Source organism: Tupaia chinensis, unplaced genomic scaffold (genome assembly GCF_000334495.1).
Source record: "Tupaia chinensis unplaced genomic scaffold, TupChi_1.0 Scaffold000226_1, whole genome shotgun sequence".
NCBI classification, from domain to species: Eukaryota; Metazoa; Chordata; class Mammalia; order Scandentia; family Tupaiidae; genus Tupaia; species Tupaia belangeri.
Window position 1 is genome coordinate 875,397 of NW_006159701.1, and position 22,198 is coordinate 897,594.

General features: G+C 45.2%; 1 protein-coding gene across 1 annotated transcript in view; it reads left to right on the forward strand.

Annotated features, from left to right (window-relative positions):
• GRK3 (G protein-coupled receptor kinase 3) overlaps positions 1-22,198 on the forward strand; it is a 172,234-nt gene that overhangs the window by 102,157 nt on the left and 47,879 nt on the right. Inside the window, exons 10-13 of the mRNA XM_027771575.1 lie at positions 4,542-4,620; positions 7,373-7,503; positions 11,121-11,215; positions 17,668-17,775. Of these exons, the coding sequence (XP_027627376.1) occupies positions 4,542-4,620; positions 7,373-7,503; positions 11,121-11,215; positions 17,668-17,775 (413 nt within the window). The remainder of the gene's footprint in view (positions 1-4,541; positions 4,621-7,372; positions 7,504-11,120; positions 11,216-17,667; positions 17,776-22,198) is intronic.

Here is a 22,198-nt window from a genome sequence, read left to right on the forward strand (position 1 = left end):
GAGGGGGGCCGGCCGTTCGGCAGCACGGCTGGCCGGCCGTTCGGGGGCGGGAGCCACAGGGAAGAGGGCTTTGAGGATCCTGGCTAGAGTTCAGTAAAGGAGAGACCTCTGACCTAGCAGGTCATGCCCCTTTTCGGGGGCCTTAGTTTCCCTCTGTCTTTAAAATTAAGATGCCAAATAAGGTGATGTTTTTTTCTTTTTGCAGAGCTCTTCCTAGTCAGAGAGCCACTGATTCTAAACCTACAGGCCTCATCAGACTACCGTCCTATCTGCAGGAGAGTTTAGCCTCTTCCTGTCTTCTCAGGGCTGTCATTAGGAGGATCACACACTGTCATGTTCAGAAATCCCCCTTGGAAGGGCCCACTTGTCCCCAGGGTGAAGTGCGCACTGTTGGTAGCTCAAGCTGGGGAAGACCCCGGCTTCACCAAGTTCTGGGTTCTCACGCTCCCCTGCCCTACAGACGATGGTTCATAAACCAGGAACAAGAGCACCTGGGGAGTTCCATTAAGGAAGGAGGATGGAGGCCAGCAAGTGACGTGAAAGCCACGCCACTTCTGCTAAGCATACGTGCCATGCCCTAGAGTGAAAAACAAACAGACAAACGAAAAATCAGAAACTAAACTTAAAAAAAAAAAAAAAAAAAAAGGAAAGGAAAGGCATGATATTTGGGGCAGTATGAATCTGCTATCCCAGAGGCTGAGGGAAAGGTCTGGTCACGCATAGGTGGTCCCAGCAAGACGGTGCCTACCAGAAAAGGCCACAGGGCTTTGAACAGAAAAAGGACAGCAGCTCTATCTTACCCATTGGAGAAGAAAAATATTAAAATCAATAATAATACCCCCCCCCCCATCTCAACAGAACACTAAGGAAAACTCAGTAACCACAGAAATCCATTTTGGAGTTCATTCCGGGAGTAATTTTCTTTGGAAGATGAATAGAAATAGAGTTCTATTTCATGAGTCTTCAGTAGATAAGAATGTGTTAGCTCCAAATGATCTGTATCCCCTCAATATAGAGATTTGAATAGTGCAAATTCCGTTTACACACTATTCTGCTGAAACGTGAACATGACCTTTGGGGAATTTAGTAATTGTGTATTATCTGTTAAGAAGGTGGATGTAGGGACTAGCAGATGGCATCATGGTTATATTGCCCAACTCCCAGGAAGTTGACTATAGTTCAAGTCCCAAACCTGGTGGATTAGAACTCACTTCGGATGTGTGTGCCCCAAAATCCCAAGAGGAGAGTGGAGGACAAGGGACTGTAGTGTGGCCATCCGCACTGGGGGTGATTTCTCACTTTCTGTCTGTCTGTCTCTCTGTGTCTCCCTGGTGAGTATACACACCCCATAGCAAAAATCTCTGTCTAAAAAAGAAAAAAAGTGGATGTAGATTACGTATGTCTTTTTCATTTGCATTAGTTTAGTGGCGATTAGACACTATGTAAAGAATCTAGGTAGAGCTAGCACGTTAGCACTGATGAATTTTCACCAGGGAACACACGTGAGTGTTTCCAGCATCCAGATCAAGGGATAAACTGTGGGATACTATTCCATCTTAAAAAGGAAGGAAATTCTGTCATTTTCAACAGCATGGATGCAGTTGGAGAACATTATGCCAAGTGAAATAAGCCAGGCACAGAAAGACACGTGCTGTGTGTTTTCACTTATATTTGTGATTTAAAAGAATTGAGCTCTGGGATAAACAGGTGACGTGGTGATGGAGATGCTGGATTTCTACATGGCTGACCACGGTTCAAGTCTCAGACCTGGCAGTTTGAAAATCATGCTGGGCATGTGTGTGTGTGTGCTCAAAATCCCGAGAGGAGACTGGAGAAGGGATTGTGATGTGGCCATTCTCTCTAGTGGATGCTTCCTCACTTTCCCTGTCACTGTCTCTTGAGCAAGCACCCATGCCTTATGGCAAAAGCCTAAAAAATAAAATAAAATAAAATCGAGATCACAGGAGTGGAGAGAAGAATGGCGGTTAGAGAGGCTGAAGGGTGGAGATAGTGAGTAGATTATGATCAAAGGGTTGAAAATCTCAGACAGAAGGAGGATGTTGTGTTTCCTTCGAGTTATATTGCTCGGTGAACATAGTTACTAATAGACTATGATACATTTCAAAATTGCTAAGAGTGAATTTCAAATGCCCCTTCTATAAAACATATTAAACATTTGATGGGATGGACATGTTAGCTAGCTCCGTTTAATTATTCCACATTTGTGTTCATTAATCATACTATCACTTTATGCCCCATACATTTATACTATGGTAAATTGTCAATTTATGATTAAAAAAGAAAGGATTGGAACAAGAGACAGAAAGAGCAAGACAAAGTCACTACCATTCCAGAAGTCTCTGTGTCTCTTTCAGTCACTAACCCCGTCCCCCATATAACTACACTCCAGATTTCTAACGCTGTAATCTAGCTCTGCTCATTTTGTTTGACCTTCATGTAAATGTGCTCTTTTGTGTGTGGTCTCTCACTCAGTGCTGCTTGTGAGAGTCATCGGTGTTGTACACAGCGATAGCTTCCGCTCGTAGCTGGGTAACAGGGATCGGCCAGCTCTGTGTGGCCTGGGAACCACATTGAACTGGTGGCCCTGTTTTGTATAGCCCGTGAACTAAGAATGGTTTTTACACTTTTAAAGGTTTGTGAAGAAAATAAGCAAAGAAGAGTAGATGACAGACACCTGCAACGTCTAAAATATTTACAATTCAGCCCGTTGGAGAAAATGGTTCCTGACCCCTGCCCTATAGTGTCCCCTTCTGTGAATATCCCACACTTCATGTATTCAACTCTTGATGGACATCTGGGCTGTCTCCTGACGGAGGCCGTTGCAAGCAGCGCTGTTACGAACGTTCTTGTGCAGGTTTCCGGGTGCACATGAGAAAAGATTGCTGCTAGGTGTCTTCCTACCTCAGAGCAAGATTGCTGGGTCATGGGGTTTGCAGGAGATGTTCAGCCTTAGTAAATCCCACCAAAGAGTTTGCTAACGTACCACTATGCCCTCCCAGTAGCCATATAGGAAAGTCCATTCAGTTCTTACCTTTCTAACTTGGCTATCATCAATCTTTTTCACCTTAATCATTCTTGTGGTTTTTCAAATGACAGCCTGTTACGGCTTTAATTTCCATTTCTTTGAATATATCTGAGATTGCATAGTTGATGGGCTTAGAGGCCATTTGATACCTTTTCATATGAAGTGTGTATTTAATTTTTAAAAACATTTTCCTATGAGTTATTTGACTTTCTCTATTAATTTAGAAGAGTTCTTTCTATATTCTAGTTATGAGTCTTGTGTATTTATGGATTATAAATATCTCCTCCCATTCTGTGGCTTTTTATACTCCAAATGGTGTCTTTTGATGAACAGAAGTTCTTCGTTTTATTGTAGTCCAATTTATCTCTATTTTTATTGTTAGTGGTATTTTTTTGGTGTGTGTCTGTGTGACTCTTAAGGAATCATTACTTACTGCAAGGTCATGAAGATATTCTCTCTCTTTTTTTTTTCTCTTTTGGAGGCTTTATTGTTTTATTTTTCACATTTGGATTTGTATCAGCAGGAGGTATCTTTAGTATATGGTGTGAGGTAGGGGTCAAGGTTCATATTTTATTATACAGATAATCAGTTGCCATTATTGGTACCATCATTGAAAAAAGCCATCTTTTTCCATTATTGAGAAAGCCATCTTTTCCCCTCATTATGTCACTTTTATCACAAATCCAGTTACCATTTATACGTAGGCTTATTTCAGGATTTTTTATTCTGTCCCATGGTCTCTTTGTTCATCCTTGGGATAATATAATACCACACTAGTTGAATTACTACTGTTTTTTTAATAAGTCTTGATATCTAACGCTAACACATTTTCCAGTTTTGTTTGACTGTAACAGTATCAAAACCATTATTGTTGGTTTATATTTCTATTTTAGAATCAGCTTGTCAATTTTTAATTACAAGTGCATGGAATCTATAGATAAACTAGGGGAAAACTGAAATCTTCACAATTGAATTATTCAGTTTCTAGCCATGGTATGTTTTTCAACTTTCAAATGCTAATTTAATTACAGTTTTTCTCGTCAGTGTTTCAAAACAATAACACAGATGGCATCCCCCCACTCCCCACCCCATAGTATGGTACTTCCAACTTTAAAAGCAGAGATTGAAATCGGTATTTGACTAGCCAGAACCAAAACATTGACCAACAAAAAAGATGGGTAAGACAGTAATATTTTTCTGTAGAATCCTAATCTTTTGAAGAGGATGTAATTGGGATAGAGCCATGATTTAATTCAAGTGAGACAGGATTGTCAAGTTCATCTGTTGCAATTACTCATGTGTGTCTCAACGCATTTTTATTATGTAACCAGATCCATTTTACTGTGATTTTTAACGTTACCCCGCCGATGTCTGTGCTCACTGCATGGGATGGTGGAGTGGATAAGTATCCATGGCATGATGTTTAGTGGTAAATGTTCTTTCCAGGCTAGCGTTTGCTTTCCTTATAAACCTTTGTTTGTTTGTTTCACTCTAGGATTGCCCTTTCATTGTCTGTATGACCTATGCCTTCCACACTCCAGACAAACTGTGCTTCATCCTGGATCTCATGAACGGTAAGGGAAACGTGGGAAGTCTGAGTATGGACGACTTTGCCGTCATGTTAAATCTTACTGTGGGCAGGTGGAGCCTCGCTCAATCTGAAATTCCCAATCTGACACTTTTTGAGGGCTGACGTGATACCGTTAGTAGAAAACGTCACTCCTCACCTCACACGTGGGCCATAGTCGAATGCTGCAGCACAGGAACACTGCTGAGAAGTACCTTGTGGCTATGTGTACACGAAACATCAATGATTCTGTGTTTCAACGTGGGTCCCACCCCCAAGGTATCTCATTGCACATTTGTAAATGTTCTTAAGTCCAAAAGATCCAAAATCCAATACACTTCAGGTCTCAAGTATTTTGGGCAGAGTACTCAACCTGTATTACTATAGACAGACTGGAAATTTAGGTCTTCCAGATAATTAAATTCCTCTTAAAGAAAGCTCTTTCCCCTCCCCTCCCCTTTCCTTCCCATTCTTCCCTTTCCTTCCCTCCCTTCCCCTCCCCTTCCCTCCCCATTCTCTCCTTCCCTCCCCCTCCCTCTCCTTTCCTTCTCTCCTCTCCCCTCTCTTCCCCTCCCCTTCCCTTCCCTTCATTTTGTAAATTGCCAAAGGGCATGTGCACTCATCAGAGACAGGAAGAAAGCACTCCCAAGTGGTGCTGGCCATGCTGCAATCCTCTTTTCCTCCATTGCCCCATTCTGTCGGAATCTGGGGCACACATACACTATGTGTCTGGCATGTTCTTCAAGCTACCAGGGCAGGAATTTGAACTGTGGTGAGACATTTGGGATCTGGCTCCCAACGCACTGGGCTTGACTGCTAGCCTACAGGGGTGACCCCGGGGAAAGCGCTTATCCTCCAATTTTCAGTTAAAATTCACTCAAAAATGTTGGCCGTGATTACCTCCGGACCTCCCCGTCTCTCTCCAGGAAGTTGGATTTTCTTGAAAAGATTCTCAGAAAATACTTAGAGTGAAACTTGGTTTTCTGGATACAGCTGGCCTAGATCTTTAATTAGCTTATTTCTTGGCCCTCAACTCTTGGTGATGAAATGCATCATAGGACTATAGGCCAAAGATAGGACTGTACATAAGAACCGACTCAGAAGCACTGACTGGGCCAGTACAGATTTTTAGCCCAATCTTCCATACCTCCCAAATCTTCAGTGTGAATGTTGGTCTTTGAACTATGAGCAGTCACCCTGTGAATGCTGAAAACTGCTCAGCTACAAAAGTAACTTTCTAATACTAGACAGTGACATGGGGTATATATTCAAAGGACCATCAATATCAAGAGCTGAACTAGCAAGACATACAATTCAACAACTCAAAGCCTATTTTTTTTTAAACTTTGTACGAAGTTTTATTATGTTGTGAATATTTGGTTTAAAACCAGATTTATCAGAAAACATGAAAGAATTTTATGCCCAGACACAATAATTGACAGAAGAAGCTAGACACAGCAATGTATATCCTTCAGTGATCCCACGTATGTGAGTGTCAGGACAGACAAAACTAATAGATGATGGAACCAGCAGTTAGCGTAATGGCTATGTCGCTGGACTCCCACGTAGTCGACAGCAGTTCAAGTCCCGGACCTGGTGGCTTAAACTCATGCTGGGCGTGTGTGCGTGCGTGCCCAAGATCCTGAGAGGAGAATGGAGGAGAAGGGATTGCGGCATGGCCATCCCACCAGGGGGTGATTTCTTGCTTTCTGTCTCCCCGTCTCTCTCTGTCTTTCTGGCGAGCACACAAGCCCTATAGCAAAAACCTGTCCAAACAAACAAACAACAACAACAACAACAACAACTAGTCGATGACGAGCAAAGGTAGGAGAGGTCCCTGCCTGACCAGGAGCTGGGATCTGAGGTGCTGACTGGACAAGGGCGTGAGGGAGCCTGCCGGGGTGCTGGACAGCTTCACGTCTTGATCCAGTGGTGGTTATTGAGGGACACAAGGCATCTCCAAAACGTTTATGGAAAATACTTGTTATGAAAAGACTGTGTGAGGATTTTGATTCTTTTTTTTTTTTCATTGTATTTTTTCCATGAACATTTTGAATCCCCCCCTCGTATGTAAGGAGAGGAACAACACTCGTAACAGGCCAGGGCCATAAGATTGAGACACATTAACTTTTATGAGTCTATAAAGACTCCTGCCTCGAGTTGGTGGCGTTCTCCATCTCTGGAACTTGAGGCCATATGGTTAGTTTCTTCTTCCAACATTTTTGAAACATATCGGACATGTAGCCAAGTTGGAAGAATTTTACTGAGTTCAACCAAATACCCACCACCTGGACTTTTCCAGTTAAAATTGTACTGTATTTGCCTTATCAGATATCTATCCACACGATCTACTTTGATTTTTTATTTATTTATGTTTTTACCTGTCTCCAGAGCCAGACGCCAAGCCACCTGTTGGATCACTCCCTAGGTTTACTCAGGTATTAGGATGTAAGCAGCAGAGCGGGTTAGCTAGTCCCACTTTGCGATGAGTGACTAGGTGCTGAGCTGCCCACCCAGGATGGTTGCGTGTATTTTAGTGTATTGTCCAGCCATGCATCATTGCGTCCGTCTGCTCAGCGCTTACATTTTCTCTAGAATGTGTAAAGTGTTTGGTCAAGCTGCAAAATTTCAAGCAAGGTGTACCGGCTAAACAGAAGCATAGTTCACCTCTTCTCCTGTGTCTCTGCTACTGGGGACAGCAGTGTTTGTTCTGTTTAAGTGGTTCTGCTTTGGATGAGATTCTGAATCTCTGATTCCAGGGGGCGATTTGCACTACCACCTCTCCCAACACGGGGTGTTCTCCGAGAAGGAGATGCGGTTTTACGCCACGGAAATCATTCTGGGGCTGGAGCATATGCACAATCGATTTGTCGTCTACAGAGATCTGAAGGTGAGGCCGGTTGGCAGATTCATTCTGTGTGTGTGTGGGGGGGTGGTGGTGGGGCTCTGCTGATGGCCCTAGTCTTCCAGAGAGTCCTGTCACTTTCCTCATAGCCCTCATCCCAGCCCGATGACGTCATCATCTGGGTGATGTCTGTTTCTGCCACATCGGATGCTGCAGGGATGGGACAGCCTTCCTCACTGCCATCACTGCAGTGCCTGATGCCGCAAGTCAGAACACTGAGTCAGGGCCAGCAGGGGGCGTGGTGGTTAAGGCGTTGTACACGCCCACATGACCTACCATGATTCGAGTCCTGGAGCTAGTGACTTGCTTTCTCACTTTCCTTCTCTCTCTCTCTGTCTCTCTCTGGTCAAATTAAAATAAATGAATGAATAAATAAAATAAATAATTCTTTAAAAAAAAACCCACTAAGTAAAAAATGTTAATGGATTAATTAATGAAAAGCAGGGTAGGTTTTTGGATTTTTTTTTTTTTTGTAAGTTTTACTCTAGGGTACCGAGAGAGAGATGGAAAGTGAGACAGTCACTCCTCAGGAGGATGGCTGCGCAGTCATCCCTTTTCCTCCGTTCTCCTCTTGGGATTTCAAGTACGCATACACATGGACCTGGCATTGGCCACACAGCTGGCCAGTGGGAACCGTTAGCTTTCTGGACCACCACACCTGTGACTGGTCCGGGGTAGGAATTTTTTTTGTGTATTCTCCATTTTATGATTCATTGCAACTCAATTAATGTTCATTACGCAGCACAAAGTCAAAAACTTTAACTGATTAATGAATGAAAAGCAGAGTAGAAGTTCTTTTTGGTGTCATCCATTTTATGATTAATCGCACTTCAATTAATGTTCACTAAGCACTAATTTGGCCATGGCTCTCTGTACGAGCTGGAGATGTGTGACGATGAAGCAGCAGAGAACACCCATCTTATTGGGCTCGTAAACTGTGAGCCAGGACGTAGAAGGGCTGAGTCATAGCTCCTCAGGCAGGGCTGGTCCTTGAGGGGTGGATGGCTGATCAGCCTGGAGAATGCCCTCCAGAGGTCACTCTCACAAGTGTCACATGGCTTGGAGATCACTTTAAAAATCATGAATAGATTTTTTTTTTTAAAACAAGTATTTCTCCTTTATTCATAATAGAGCATGTGCATGTAAGAATGAGAAAGAGAGAGAGGGAGAGAGGGAAAAGGACTCTTCACAGGGTCACACCTGGGTGTCTCTTTCCCAGTCCTCCGTACAGTTAGATCTCGGGTGGTCTTGTGTGCGCCCGGCCTGTTTCAGATGTCCCAGGCTGGGGATTCAATCCATGGCTGCCATGTGGGACCCACCTGCTCTTGGGCAGGGCACTACCACTGCACCGTGGAGCCGACCTGTACTTGTTAGCTTTTTTTGTTTTGTTTAGTTTTAATTTGCTCCAGGTATGTGTACTCACTGGAGAGACAGACACACAGAGAGAGAAGGTGAGAAAGCAACATTCCCCCATGGGGGATGACCACACCCAAGTCCCTTCTCCTTCATTTTCCTCTTAGGATTTTGGGCACACATGCATATGCACCCAGAGTGTTTTTAAAACCATTAGGTCCAGGACTCGAATCTCAAAGTCAACCATGTGGGATCAAGCCACTTCAACCACCATGCTATCAGCTGGTCCCATTTTTTAGCTTTTGAAGGTTACCTTTTAAAATATTTTTAAAAATTATATTTTATTTCTAAGCATAATTTTTTTTTCACAAAATATTTTGAATTTTAAAGCTCTTTATGAGGTTAACGAACCATTAGTTTTCATAGGAGCATGAAGGAAAAATGTATTTTTATTGAAGTAGAAACAATTACATACTGACTGGCACATGGTATTTTGTTTCCTCGTATGAGTTTTACAGAAGAATAAAATGCACGCTGAAGGCCCATGAAGTGCTATTGTAATATATTCCAATTTAAATCTATAACCGGTTTCTAATCATCTTTATGCCGTATTTTTGTTTTCTAACACTATTTAGTAGGCAATGGTATTATTTAATTTCCATTCAAACCTAATTCTAGTCACTCATGATTATTCATGCACCCATTTTGTAAGAGCATATCATTATTTTTATATCAAGCAAAACAATAGTTGATCTCCAGGAGGAAAGTATTAGGATGACTGTAATTCAATGTATATTAGGGAGAAGAGCTTTGTTTTCCATGGTTATGCTGACTAAATCTAATCTAGATGGCTACATTTCATCAGAGTTGTGGTCCAAATCGTATTTGGTCATTTGGTCGGGCCCGATGTTGATGATGTATGAATCAACAGAGAGGACATTTATCGGGATTAGTGTGGCGCTGTGGAACATTTGGGTTCCTTAAATCCGGGTTAGTACATTCTTGCAAGATTCCCCTCCATTCAGCACTTACTGGCCTTGTTCTCAGAAGTGCTATGGCTCACTTAAGGTGGTGGCCTCGCCACCCGCATCGCCAAGAGGCACACTGTTCTGGGTATACCGTAGTTCTCCGTACAATGGAAAGGAAGTGCTTCTAACTTGTTGAACTGTGGCCATGACCCTTCTGTGTTACCTACCCTGTGTTTCATTTCTTTTTTTCTTTTATTTTTTCAAGAACTATTTATTTAATTTTATTTATTATTATTATTTTAAAATTTGTTACAGGGTATGTGTGCTCATCAGAGAGAAACAGAGAGAGAGGGAAAGTGAGGAAGCAAGCCATCAGGTTCGAGACTCGAACATGGTCAGCCACGGCAGAGTCCAGCGCCTCAACCACCACACCACCTGCTACCCCCCTGCATTTCATTTTTAATGAGCAGAATCCTTTACCTCTACATTGCCACATTCTTGTTGATGTTAACATGGAAGACATTATTCCCAGTATCAGGCCCTACTTTGATGTGATGGTATAAACTATACAATTGTTGACTCTTGGACAACTGTGGGTTTGAAATGCGTGGGTCCACTTCCACGTGGATGTTTTTCAAGAATATTGTAAATTTATTTTATTTGTCTCTTTTTTAATTGCCAGAAGGCCTGTGTACTTGCCAGAAGAGAGAGAGAAAAAAAAAATCAAGCAAGAGAGAGAGAGAGAGAGAGAGAGGAGAGAGTAGCCCCAAGGGGAGCATGGTTGTGCCACTATCCCTTCTCCATTTCTCCATCCCATTGGGTTTTAGACTTGCACACATGTGTACCCAGCATGCTTTGGGCCACGATTCAAACGGCAGTTGGCCATACGGGATCTGGCTCCCTTAATCACTAGGCTTGAGGTTGACCCTGTGTTTTCGTTTTGCTTTTTAATTTTATAAATGACATTTTCTTTTTTCTAGCTATTTTTTATTGTAAGAATACAGTATATAATACATGTATGACATATGTACTAATTGACTGTTTACATTGGTAAGGCATCTGGTCCACAGTAAGCTATTGGCAGTTACGCTTGGGGGAGTCAAATTTCTGACTGTGTGAGCAGTGGTGCCCTGACCCCCATGTTGTTTGAAGGGCAACTCTAATTCACATTTAGGAGCAAACGACGAGAAATGATAAGCTATCTAGCATGTCTGTCTGTGGAAGACCTCAAAGTCCCTGTGGCACTCTGGAGACTCTCTAAGATCATCTCTTTGTGTTTAGCCCGCAAATATCCTTTTGGATGAACACGGACACGTAAGGATATCAGATCTCGGGCTCGCCTGTGATTTTTCCAAAAAGAAGCCGCACGCGAGCGTGTAAGTAGCACGTCACTCAATCCCTGTCTGCTGTCGTCTGTTCAGGGTGTCCCATGTATCCTGTCAGACGCTGGCCTGGACATCGGCTCTGCCGCTGCCTCTCATCAGCGGTGATTTTCAGTTTGTGGTTATGCTGGGTCAGGGAGACCCGCTATTACAGCAGCAGGAGAGGAGAGGAGAGCGAGTGTGTCTGTCACTGTCGCCGGGGTGCATGCATTAACCCCCAGTGTCACTCTTCTGCCCAAGGTCCAGCGTCATCTCCTGCAAAGAGTCGACTCTCAAAAGAAACCTGAACTCATGCTGTCTGTGTGACCCCAAGTCTGTCAGTGAACCTGCTTGACCCTTGGTCTCTCCGTCCACAAAGTAGAGGCGATCGCAGGTCGTGAGGATAGAGGGAAGAGCCCGTGTGCTGAGGGAGGCACAGCCGCAGCTGCCCAGAGCCCTGCACGGCAGGCCCTCGGCCGTTTCTCCCTCCATCATTTCTTGTTTTCCAAAAGACTTCTTTTTAATTTTATCTAATTTAAAAAAAAATTTTGCTATAGGTGTGTGCACTTATCAGAGAGAGACAGAGGCAGAGAAGGAGAGAGAAAGTGAGAAATTACTCCCCAGGGGGACGTCCACACCACAGTCTCTTCTCCATTTTCTTCTTGGGATTTTCGGCACACACACACACACACACACACACACGTGCCTGGTGTGATTTGCAAGCCTCCAGTTCTAGGACTTGAATCTTGGAGTTGGCTATGTGTCGCAGTCTTAACTTCCATGCCACTTGCTGGCTCAAGACTTCTTTTCTTAAAAGGTAAATTAGTCTTTTAAACAAACAAACAAAAGAAAGTAGTAGGGCATATACCGATAGCAGTTCAAGATCTCACTATCGTCATCGTGGTAGATTGGGAGTCGCCCCAGTCCTCTGAGTTGCTATGTGGAGGTGGCTCCTGAGAGCACAGTCCTCAGCCAGCGCCTGGCAGCTCATGGACTGACCTGCGTCTGGCAGTGGCCAGGCCTGACGGGGGCATGCCGGCCCTGGCCCAAGGCCTTCTGAACCGGGGGTTGCTCAGAAGGTGCAGGAGCCTGTGGCCGCTCCCCGAGCCTCTGCAGAGACAGAGCAGAATATGCACTGGCTGTTACTCCTCTTTCTTTGATATCAGCTTACCCAGGTGGAAAGTGTGGACACGTGGGAACCAGCAGTTAGCATAATGGCTATGTTGTTGGACTCCCACATAGTCGACCGTGGTTCATGTCCCGGACCTGGTGGCTTTTAAAACTCATGCTGGACACGTGTGCGTGCGTGCCCAGGATCCCGAGAGGAGAATGGAGGAGAAGGGATTGTGGCGTGGCCATCCCCCTGGGAGGTGATTTCTCGCTTTCTGTCTCTCTGTCTCTCTCTGTCTGTCTGGCGAGCGCACGCGCCCTATAGCAAAAACCTCTCAAAAAAAAAAAAAGTGTGGACACGTGTGCAAATTGTGGAAAAGCAGACAACTTGTGCTTTCTTTTGTCTTTCCGAATGTCTCATTCTTAGCACCAAATCTTTTAGAATCCTGTTTCATTAGCATCTGTTCGTCTCCGGGCCGGATGGTCTTGCAGAAACCCCCAGGAGTCACATTTCGTGCATCCGTGTGGAAAATAAGCTCCAGACCCTTCTCTTTGTGTAACTCAAAGTAAAGTGGTTCTGAATCGCAACACTTGATGAGGGACGGGATTAATCAGCGCGGCCTTGTAAAGCCCCGATCACATGTAATCGTGAGCAACTCCATCTTCCTAAACAGACTTCTCTTTTTCTACCAAATCTGGGATACAGCGATAAAAGCATTAGCATTTTGCTAGCACTTTACAATTATTAGGCCGGAACCTGTGGTTGTATAAGCTTCTCTCAGGGAGTTGATCAGACATTTTTAAGAGAGTCATTTGAATGTTTAATGCCTCAGCTATTTGGTATGCTAATTTCTTCCATTTAGTATAGTCATAACTAAATATGAATCCCAGGAGTTCCTAAGAGTTAATCTTCGAAAGGAATTAACTTTCGGTCATGGGGTTATTTAATTTCTTATAGGGCCTAGCCCACTTTTGACTGTAATTCGCACATCAGCTCTGTGGATTGTCCTTCTGCCTGCTCTGGAAAACACAGCATTTAAATAACATCCGTAAAGAGGTGGGATTGAGAAGATGGGCGTCCGGGTTTAAATAACGATAGTGACACCAGTACTTAAAAAATGTATCATGATGGGGCCAGAAGGTGGCGTGGAGTTTAAGGCGCTGGATCCCACATGGCTGAATGCACGGTTTGAGTCCTGAACCCAGTGACTTGAAAAACACGCTAGGTGTGTGTGTGTGTGTGTGTGTGTGTGTGTGCATGCCCCAAATCCTGAGAGGACTGGGATGGGATTGTGGCATGGTCATCCCCCCAGAGGGGGTTTTCTTTCTTTCTGTCTGTCTCTGGCAAACTCACATGCCCGACTGCAAACTAAAAAAGAAAAAAAAAATGTAATGCAATACCATATATATCTTAGGGTTTTTTTTTTTTTGCCATAGGGCATATGTGCTTGCTGGAGAGAGAGAGAGAGAGAGAGAGAGAGGGAGGGAGGGAGGGAGAGAGAGAAAGGGAAAGGGAAAGTGAGACATCACTTCCCAGGGGGATGGCCATGCTGAAATCCCTTCTCCTCTATTCTCCTCTGGGAATTCTAGGCGCACATTCACACATGCTTAATCTTCAAGCTGCCGGGTCCAGGACTTAAATCACGGTTGGCCATGTGGAAGTCCAGCACCTTAACCACCACACCACCTACAGGCCCCTACAGTACTATATTTTTAAGTCAAAGAGGTGTTTATTTTGTGGCTAAGAACATGGGCTTTGGAGTCACCAAATCTGGGTTTGAATTCTTCCAGGTCATGGCAGCCTCATTTTTCTCCTCGGTGAAGGAGAGAGAACCACTCCGTGTTTGCCTCATAGGATGGTTGTGAGGGCTAAATCGACTCATTGGTTCAACAAGCATCTCTGTAGCATTTGCCCTGTGCCAGCTGCTGGCAATGCAGTGGTGTGTGAGGGCCAGTCCCCGACCTCGTGGAACTACCAGCCATTAAGTGGCGGTGAGGGGGTTGGTGCAGCACCTGCAGCATTTTCAGAGCTACTGGCTGAGTGTCAGGTACCCCAGGCATGCATAGCCAACTCCTGGGAATAGTTAGCTAATAATAGGTATTATTATCTATTTTATATTTTATTTATTTTCTTAGAAAGATTTTTGATATAGGACGCGTGCACTTGCCAAAGAGACAGAAAGACACAGAAAGACAGAAGGCAAGAAATCACCACCCCCACCCCCCCACCCCCCATGGCCATGCCACAATTCCTTCTCCTCCATTCTCCTCTCGGGATTTTGGGCATGCATATACATGTGCCCAACGTGAGTTTTAAGCCTCTGGGTCCAGGACTTGAATTGCAGTGAGCCATGTGGCAGTCCAGCAATGTAACCATTACTCTATCTGTTGGTTCCTTTTGGAATTTTTAGAGAGTTTTTATTTTTTTTTATTTTTTTGCTGTAAGGGTGAATGTGTTCGCCAAAGACAGAGAGAGAATGAGAAAGTGAGAAATCACCCACCTGGAGGGATGGCCATGCTGCAACCCCTCTGTTACATTCTTCTCTCAGGATTTTGAACATGCAAGCACACACGCTCAACTTGACTTTCAAGTTGCCAGGTCCAGGACTAGAACTGCATCTGCCTTGTGCGAGTCCAGCACCTTAACCACTATGCCACCTGCTGGCCCCAGTTATCTACTTTTTCTGGTATGGAAAATGAGGTCTAGAGAAATCAAGTATCTTGAACAGTCAGTCATGTAGCCGACATGCCCTGAGGCTAGAACTGTAATCCCCTTGTGGCTGACTCCAAAGGCTGGGTACTTTACATGGCATAGGTGCACACCCTGAGGCTTTGAAATGATCTACGTAGTACTAAACATTTCGGGCCAGAGTTTCATCCCAAACTTGGTTTCTTGGGTCTTTTCAAAGCTGTAAATGTGATCTTGGGACCTCATCTGATGACTGGCCCATCTGCAATGTAGGTTTGTGATTGAGGTTCCTGTTTTTTTTGAGAAGTTTTTGCTACAGGGTGCCTGTGCTTACCAGAAAGAAGGAGAGAGACAGAAAGTGAGAAACCACCCACCAGTGTGGATGGCCACGCCACAATCCCTTCTCCTCCATTCTCCTCTCGGGATCTTGGGCGTGCATGGGCATGTACCCGGTGTGAATTTAAGCCACCAGGTCCGGGACTCAAACCACAGTCGACTACATGGGAGTCCAGCGACATAGCCATTATGCCAACTGCTGGTCCCTTGAGGTTCCTGTTTTGAGCCTAGACTGAGTCCTTCTAATGACACAATCACAAATGATCATAAACTAAGACATTAATTGTGGAGTCTCCGTGAAAAATCAAAGGACTTTTGGACTTGAACAGCTTGTCAGTGACTAATTTGAGCACGAGCTTGTTTTATCTTAGAACACAAAGCTGCGCCTCATGTCACGGCGTCTTAAGACGTTCAAGTGTTCTTTCCATATTAATCATCGTACAGCTCTGTAGCGGAATGTGTCAGGAAGCCTTGGTGCCTACCGTGGAGGCAGAATCCGGAAACCACAGTGACAGGCTGTCTGATGTTGGCTTTAATGTGTCCAGTGTAAGCTTGGCACACCGATTTACATTCGCTTCCTTCATTTATCCCTGTAGATGTTTTTACATTACAGAGCTGTGCCTCGATCCCGGGAGTGAAATGTTAAAAGGCCACCATGGGGGCGGGTTGGGGGAAGGTCTGTTAGGCAGCACTGCAATGAATCCTTCCCATCCTGTGTAGAAATGCCCAGTGCTCTCGCACTGAGTCTCCGCGATCCTCTTCAAGTTCTGGATGGCAGGCTTTCTAGAACACTACACCTGCCTCGATGGACCCTTCAGAAACTTTCATAAAATGAAGTGTCTTAAAATTCATGGAGAATGTGTATTATGAAAAACCTATGCCTAGATTTCAAAAAGAATTTTGAATCCAAAGCAACTCGTGCTTTAATTCCATTTCCCATGAACTTCTTGCAGTCCCTTCGTTTATCTCTTAGACAGAAAGTTCTGGACCCAGTGATGGACCCAGAGTCATTGATGATCCAGGATCCCTTTTTATTTATTTATTTTTCCTGAAAGGATGCCCACCATTGGCAAGCATAAGCAAGTTAAAAATGGCGAGATAAGAATGGAGGTTTAAAATCCCCCTCCTGGATTGAGTTCTGTGCTCACGGTATTCGAAACCTACACATACATGCACTCCTCACAGCTACCCTGAGAGACAGAGGTGTTATCTTATTACCCATTTTGCTGGCGAAGAAAGTCAGTGAAGGATGAAGAGGCTGTGGGCACACAGATAATGGCGTGTGAGGGTCCCTTTCGGGCTGCATCTTTGAAAACTCTCATCATCCGCCTCTCACCGCTCACCATAGCACCGTGCAGCCTCAGCTCTTCGTGGAGGGGCGGGGAGTTGCAGAGCGTGAACTAAATCTGCCATGGTTGTCCTCCCAAGGGATCTCGATTCCCTGAAAACCAGCTTTGCATTTGCTCAGCACTGAGTCCTCTGTCCTCGAGCGGCTCTTAAGACCTGGCACGTTGTTTCTCCATCTTACACCCTGGTGGGCTTGCACTCCCACCTCTCTGCTCCTCTGGGGTCTGTCCCTGGCTGTGACCCAGCTAGAAATCTGCTCCCTTAGCAAGCGTGAGCTCAGGTCCTCACGTGAAAGGTGGCACTGCACAGGGGTGGATGTCCCTGTGCCCTCGAGATCCACAGCACTTCGGCGTACTTGTATGCTTGTCTCCCCCTTTCCTGCCTCGCCAGATCCACACCTCTCAACGCAGGAGCTCATGAAGGGCAGGACTGCTCTTTTTTTTTTTTTTTGAGAGGTTTTTGCTATAGGGCGCATGCACTCGGCAGACAAACAGAGAGAGACAGAGAGACAGAAAGCGAGAAATCACCCCCCAGGGGGGATGGCCACACTGCAATCCCTTCTCCTCTCGAGATCTTGGGCACGCACGCACACGTGCCCGGCATGAGTTTAAGCCACTGGGTCTGGGACTCAAACTCCGGTTGGCTACATGGAAGTCCAGCGACATAGCCATTACGCTAACTGCTGGTCCCAGGGCAGGACTGCTCTTTACAGCTGGAGTCGAGAAGGCCTAAGAGTGTTCTGGTGTCACCTCCTGGACCCCGGCGTGCACGCTTGGCACATTCCTGCCGTGTGCTCATCCGTGCACACCGAGTCGCGTACTAATGAAGGCAGAGACACTTGCTTTCCCACTGGCCGCAATGACTTTGTCGCGCTGGTTCACAGTTGCCGCCCTTCACTAGGTGACGCCGACCCTCTGGATCAGCTCTGAGCACTGTCTAAGCCAGGTGTGCTCTGGTAACTGCGTGTGTGCTTTCTTCTCCCTAGTGGCACCCATGGGTACATGGCTCCCGAGGTGCTGCAGAAGGGGACGGCGTACGACAGCAGCGCTGACTGGTTCTCCCTGGGCTGCATGCTGTTCAAACTTCTGAGAGGGTGAGTGTGACGCACCCTTCGGGTGTTGCCATTAAAGCCTAGACTTGGCTCAAATCTGACTCCACTTAGAATCGACTTGACCCTACCGTTACCTCGAATCGCACGGTGAGGGATCGCTAAGCCACCTGCTACCGTGGAAGGTGACCACAGTGGCTCTTTGTCCCTTGTCAGAGTGAGAGCTACTTTCCTAAAAGCTTAAAGCTCAAAGCTTACGGCTTAGTACAAAGGCTCTTCAAGAAGTTCACGGAAAATGCATATTAAGTAAAAATTACGCATGGATTTCAGAAAATTTTTGGCACCCAATAAAATACTATAACCCCGTTTTCCATAAACTGTTTGAAGTACTCTTGTATTTTTTTATGCCTTACCATGTAGGGTCACAATACTTTTATGCCTAAAATATGAGCATTTTGACATGCTTCCTTTGATGACTGTGTTCTGGGAATAAATATTGTTTTTATTTTTTTACTTTATTTTATTATTTTTTTTTTTGGAGAGGTTTTTGCTATAGGGCGTGTGCACTCGCCAGACAGGCAGAGAGAGACATAGAGACAGAAAGTGAGAAATCACCCCACAGGGGGGATGGCCACGCCGCAATCCCTTCTCCTCCATTCTCCTCTCGGGATCTTGGGCACGCGCGCACACGCGCCTGGCATGAATTTTAAGCCCCTGGGTCCGGGACGCGAACCACGGTCGACTACGTGGGAGTCCAGCGACATAGCCATTACGCTAACTGCTGGTTCCCTGGGAATAAATATTGTTTTAAAATGTGGATACTTGAAGGAGTAACACATATTTCCCCCCTAGAAATGTATTACTCCTGATTTCCTGGTGGACTTAAAGCATTTTGAGGATTAACAACAACAAAAAAAGATGAAGACCCCAAATAAACCCATTTTAAAAGTTTGCATTGCTTTGTAAACATGCCAGTTATTGTAACTTTGTGTTTTTAAAACTAATATTTGACCCTAGTTCTAAACGACCAAAGGTGATGAAATAGAGTGGAAAAGATTATAAAAGGAGGGTACTTTCAAAACATATTTTCCTATTGAACACTTAACAACTATGTTAATGTTTCCATTCATTTAAAGAGGTCTTCGTCCATTGTAGTGGATAACAAACATTTTTATTATTTGTCACTCAGAAATATACAAAAAAGCCACTGTATTAAAATGTCCCAGTCAAGGATTTCTTCCCAGTATCTCTCCTCTGGGCACAGGCCCAGCAGCTTGCTAGACTTTTCACGTTTCCATCAGAAAATCTCACCACGCGCCATGGCCCCATCTTCTTCTGTTTAGCGTATTCTGAAGAGAGGCTGAATCCCACAGTTCCCCAAACGAAGTTCTGAGCACCCTCGCTATTTCCCCAGGACTCCAGTAATCCAGTTGTTGTGCGCTCACTGCATTCACTTGGGATCTAAAATTGCGTTATTGCTCAGGATGGCAGGTCCTGTTATGCCTTAATGGAATGATTTGATTTGTGGAGCCTGGCGGGCCTTAATTCCTGTCATCAGACCAGCTGACCCAATTAGAGAGTTTATACAGAGCAAAGCAGAGAGAGTCTACTGCCCACGGGAGATGCTCTTCTCCCCGGCGGTCACTCGTACGCACAGCATGTCCATGAAGACGAGCCACAAGTCTTTGTTTTGGATCTCTGTGGGCGACGTGGTTAGAGATACAGAATCTATACTTAATGGAAATTGGAGATGATTTAAAAAATAAAAAACAAAACCAACAACAACAGAAAACTGCACCAGCTGGACTGCTGAATGGAAAACGCAACAGTAAAATTTAACAGGAGAAATCTGCGAAGTCTGATATTCAGGGCTTTGTTTGCTTCTCGATTTCATTATTCTATTTGTTAAAATGTCCATGTGTATAGACCGGGGAGGATTTGGCATAGGGTACTTTATTTTTTCTAAAAGGTCGAAGGATTCCATTATTAACTGTCTGTGACCCAGCAATGTGATTTGTGGCTAAGAAAGGGAATTGTATCATTTGGGCATATTTAAGTTTGGAGGACTACATTAGAAGACGTCCATTCCTTTGTGGATCCTTGATGAAGCGTGCTCAAAGCATTCTGTTCAGCGTGGCTCTTGGTGAAGGGCGTCTTGGCAGCCAAGAAGGCATCCAGAGGATGGTCATGATGGTGGCATGGGACTGAGGAAATGGGGAGGGAATGATGGCAGGCCTGGAAACTAGGCTTGAATGGAAAGGTCAAAAGAAGAAGGTATAGGACTTAGGGGAGTCCAGATGGATTGACACCAGCTGTTGGAAGACCAGATTATATAAGAGATCGCATTTGTGCCTCCTGAAGGTGGCATCTTGAGGAGAAAAGGCATGATCTCTGTTTGGTGCAAGAACAGCCATTCAAGCATTTGAGCTACCTAATGAAGGAATGTGTCCCCTCACAAGTCGCAAGTCCCTTTCACCATCTGGTGACCATTTATTGGGCCTGAAATAGAATCTTTCCAGTAGATGATAGGTTTGGATGAGATGTCCCTTTAAAGATTTATGATTGTGTGCCATTCTTTAGATCACATGGAAAAGATATAGCATGAAAACCAAAGAGCAAGGAAATATTTTTCGACTTTTGTACTTTGCATTAAATTTTGATATGCTTTTATTGAGTATTTGCAAAGTACACAAGACAGTGCTTGATGCTATGGGGAAGGAGGAGGAGGGAGGGTTGGCAGAAGGAAGGCAGGCAGGCAGGCAGGCAGGCAGGCAGCCATATTTAGGGAGGCACTTGCAGTCCAGGACAGAAGATGGAGATACACAAGCCCAGGAGAAGGGACTAGATGAACTGGGACATGTTACACAGGAGTGACATGCTGAGGACACGGAAATGGGGGAACTAATTCTAACTTGGGTGATTAGGGCTGATGTCACGGTGGAGATGGTCTACAGAGTAGATCATGAAGGGTAGATCGGGTGACCACAGGAAGATGGGGAGTGAGGAATAAGGATGGTTTCTCTGTGGTGTTGACAGCAAGGGGCAAGGGAGCTTGCTCTCCATCAGTGACCGGTGAGAGTGGTGGACCAGCCGATTCTCCTCAGAGGTGGCAGGAGGGTGTGCAGAGAGAATTTTGAGAAGATTGGATCTATTGGGATAGATCTCAATATTCCATGTGGTGGAGTTTGGCCGTTTTCCCTGAGGCCCCAGAGACGGAAAGCTTTTAAGCAGAGGAGTGACAGGGTGGGTGGTTTTTCAGTAAGGAGACTCTGGCTGCAGCGTGGAGCATGGAAGGAACAGAGACAGGAGGGAGGTGGAAGAGCCTCAGCAGGAGGCAACGAGCGCTTGAGCTGCACAGCCGGACTGGGGCTGGGAGGCAGGCAGTGTCATCGCAGTGCCGCAGTTAGACTCCTCCGTGTCATAGGCTTTTCTGGAGAACATGCGAGACAGGGAGACAGAACCTCCAGGAGGGTCCTGATGCCACGATTCAGCCCCTTACCTCAGTCAGCCTCTCATCATGGGGACACATGTGTCCAGTGAACTCAGGGAAGTCTCTGGATGAGAACCCAGAACCTTCCCATGTAGGGCAGCTTTGTAGAACGTCACATTTTACTGCCACGCGCCATTCTGCCCCTATTTTTTTTTTTTTTTTAGAGGTTTTTGCCTCAGGGTGTGTGCGCTTGCCTGAGAGCAAGACAGACAGTGAGCAGGAAACTGAGAAATCACCCTCTGGGGGGACAGCCATGTCACAATCCCTTCTTTTCCATTCTCCTCCGGGGGTCTTGGACATGCACACACATTTGCCTGGCCTGCATTTCAAGTCACCGGGTCCTGGACTCAAACTGTGATTGGCAATGTGGGAGTCCTGTGATGTAACTGCTACGCCATCTGCTGGCCCTCAGCTGCCCCTATTTAAATTTTTTTTTTTTAACAGATGCTTGTTAATGGAAGAATAGAAGTTAAAGATGGTGACAGGTTAGTTTCAAGAAAATTAGGAGAATAGCAATACCATTACCTAAATCAATACTCGTAAGAGTTCAGTGGTTTGAATTAAACTAATGTTTGTAGAGAGCTGTGCTTTCGGGAGTAAAACCCCGAGAAGGCTGGCAGGGGACAGACAATAACACGAGAGCCTTTGTTCCCTCAAGTGTGAGTGACAGGATAGTGTCACCAGTGCTTGTTCACAGAGGTGCATGTGGGATAGACTCTAAGTGACATCTGTAAGCTTCCTCTATCTTTTTCATATGCTGTACAGAGGAGACCCCAGCGGCTATCTTTCCTTGGGCATGGGGAGTGGAACAGGTGGATGGCAGGGCACTGTCTCGGACCTGCAGGGTACAGGTCCCACCAGCTCTCATGAACAGCCACCACTGGTCGCCCTCCTCACCCCCAGGGGCTGCCTGGGAATGAGTGGAGATATTCTTGGCGGTTGTGACTTGAAGTAGGGCTGAGCTGGCATCTAGTGGGC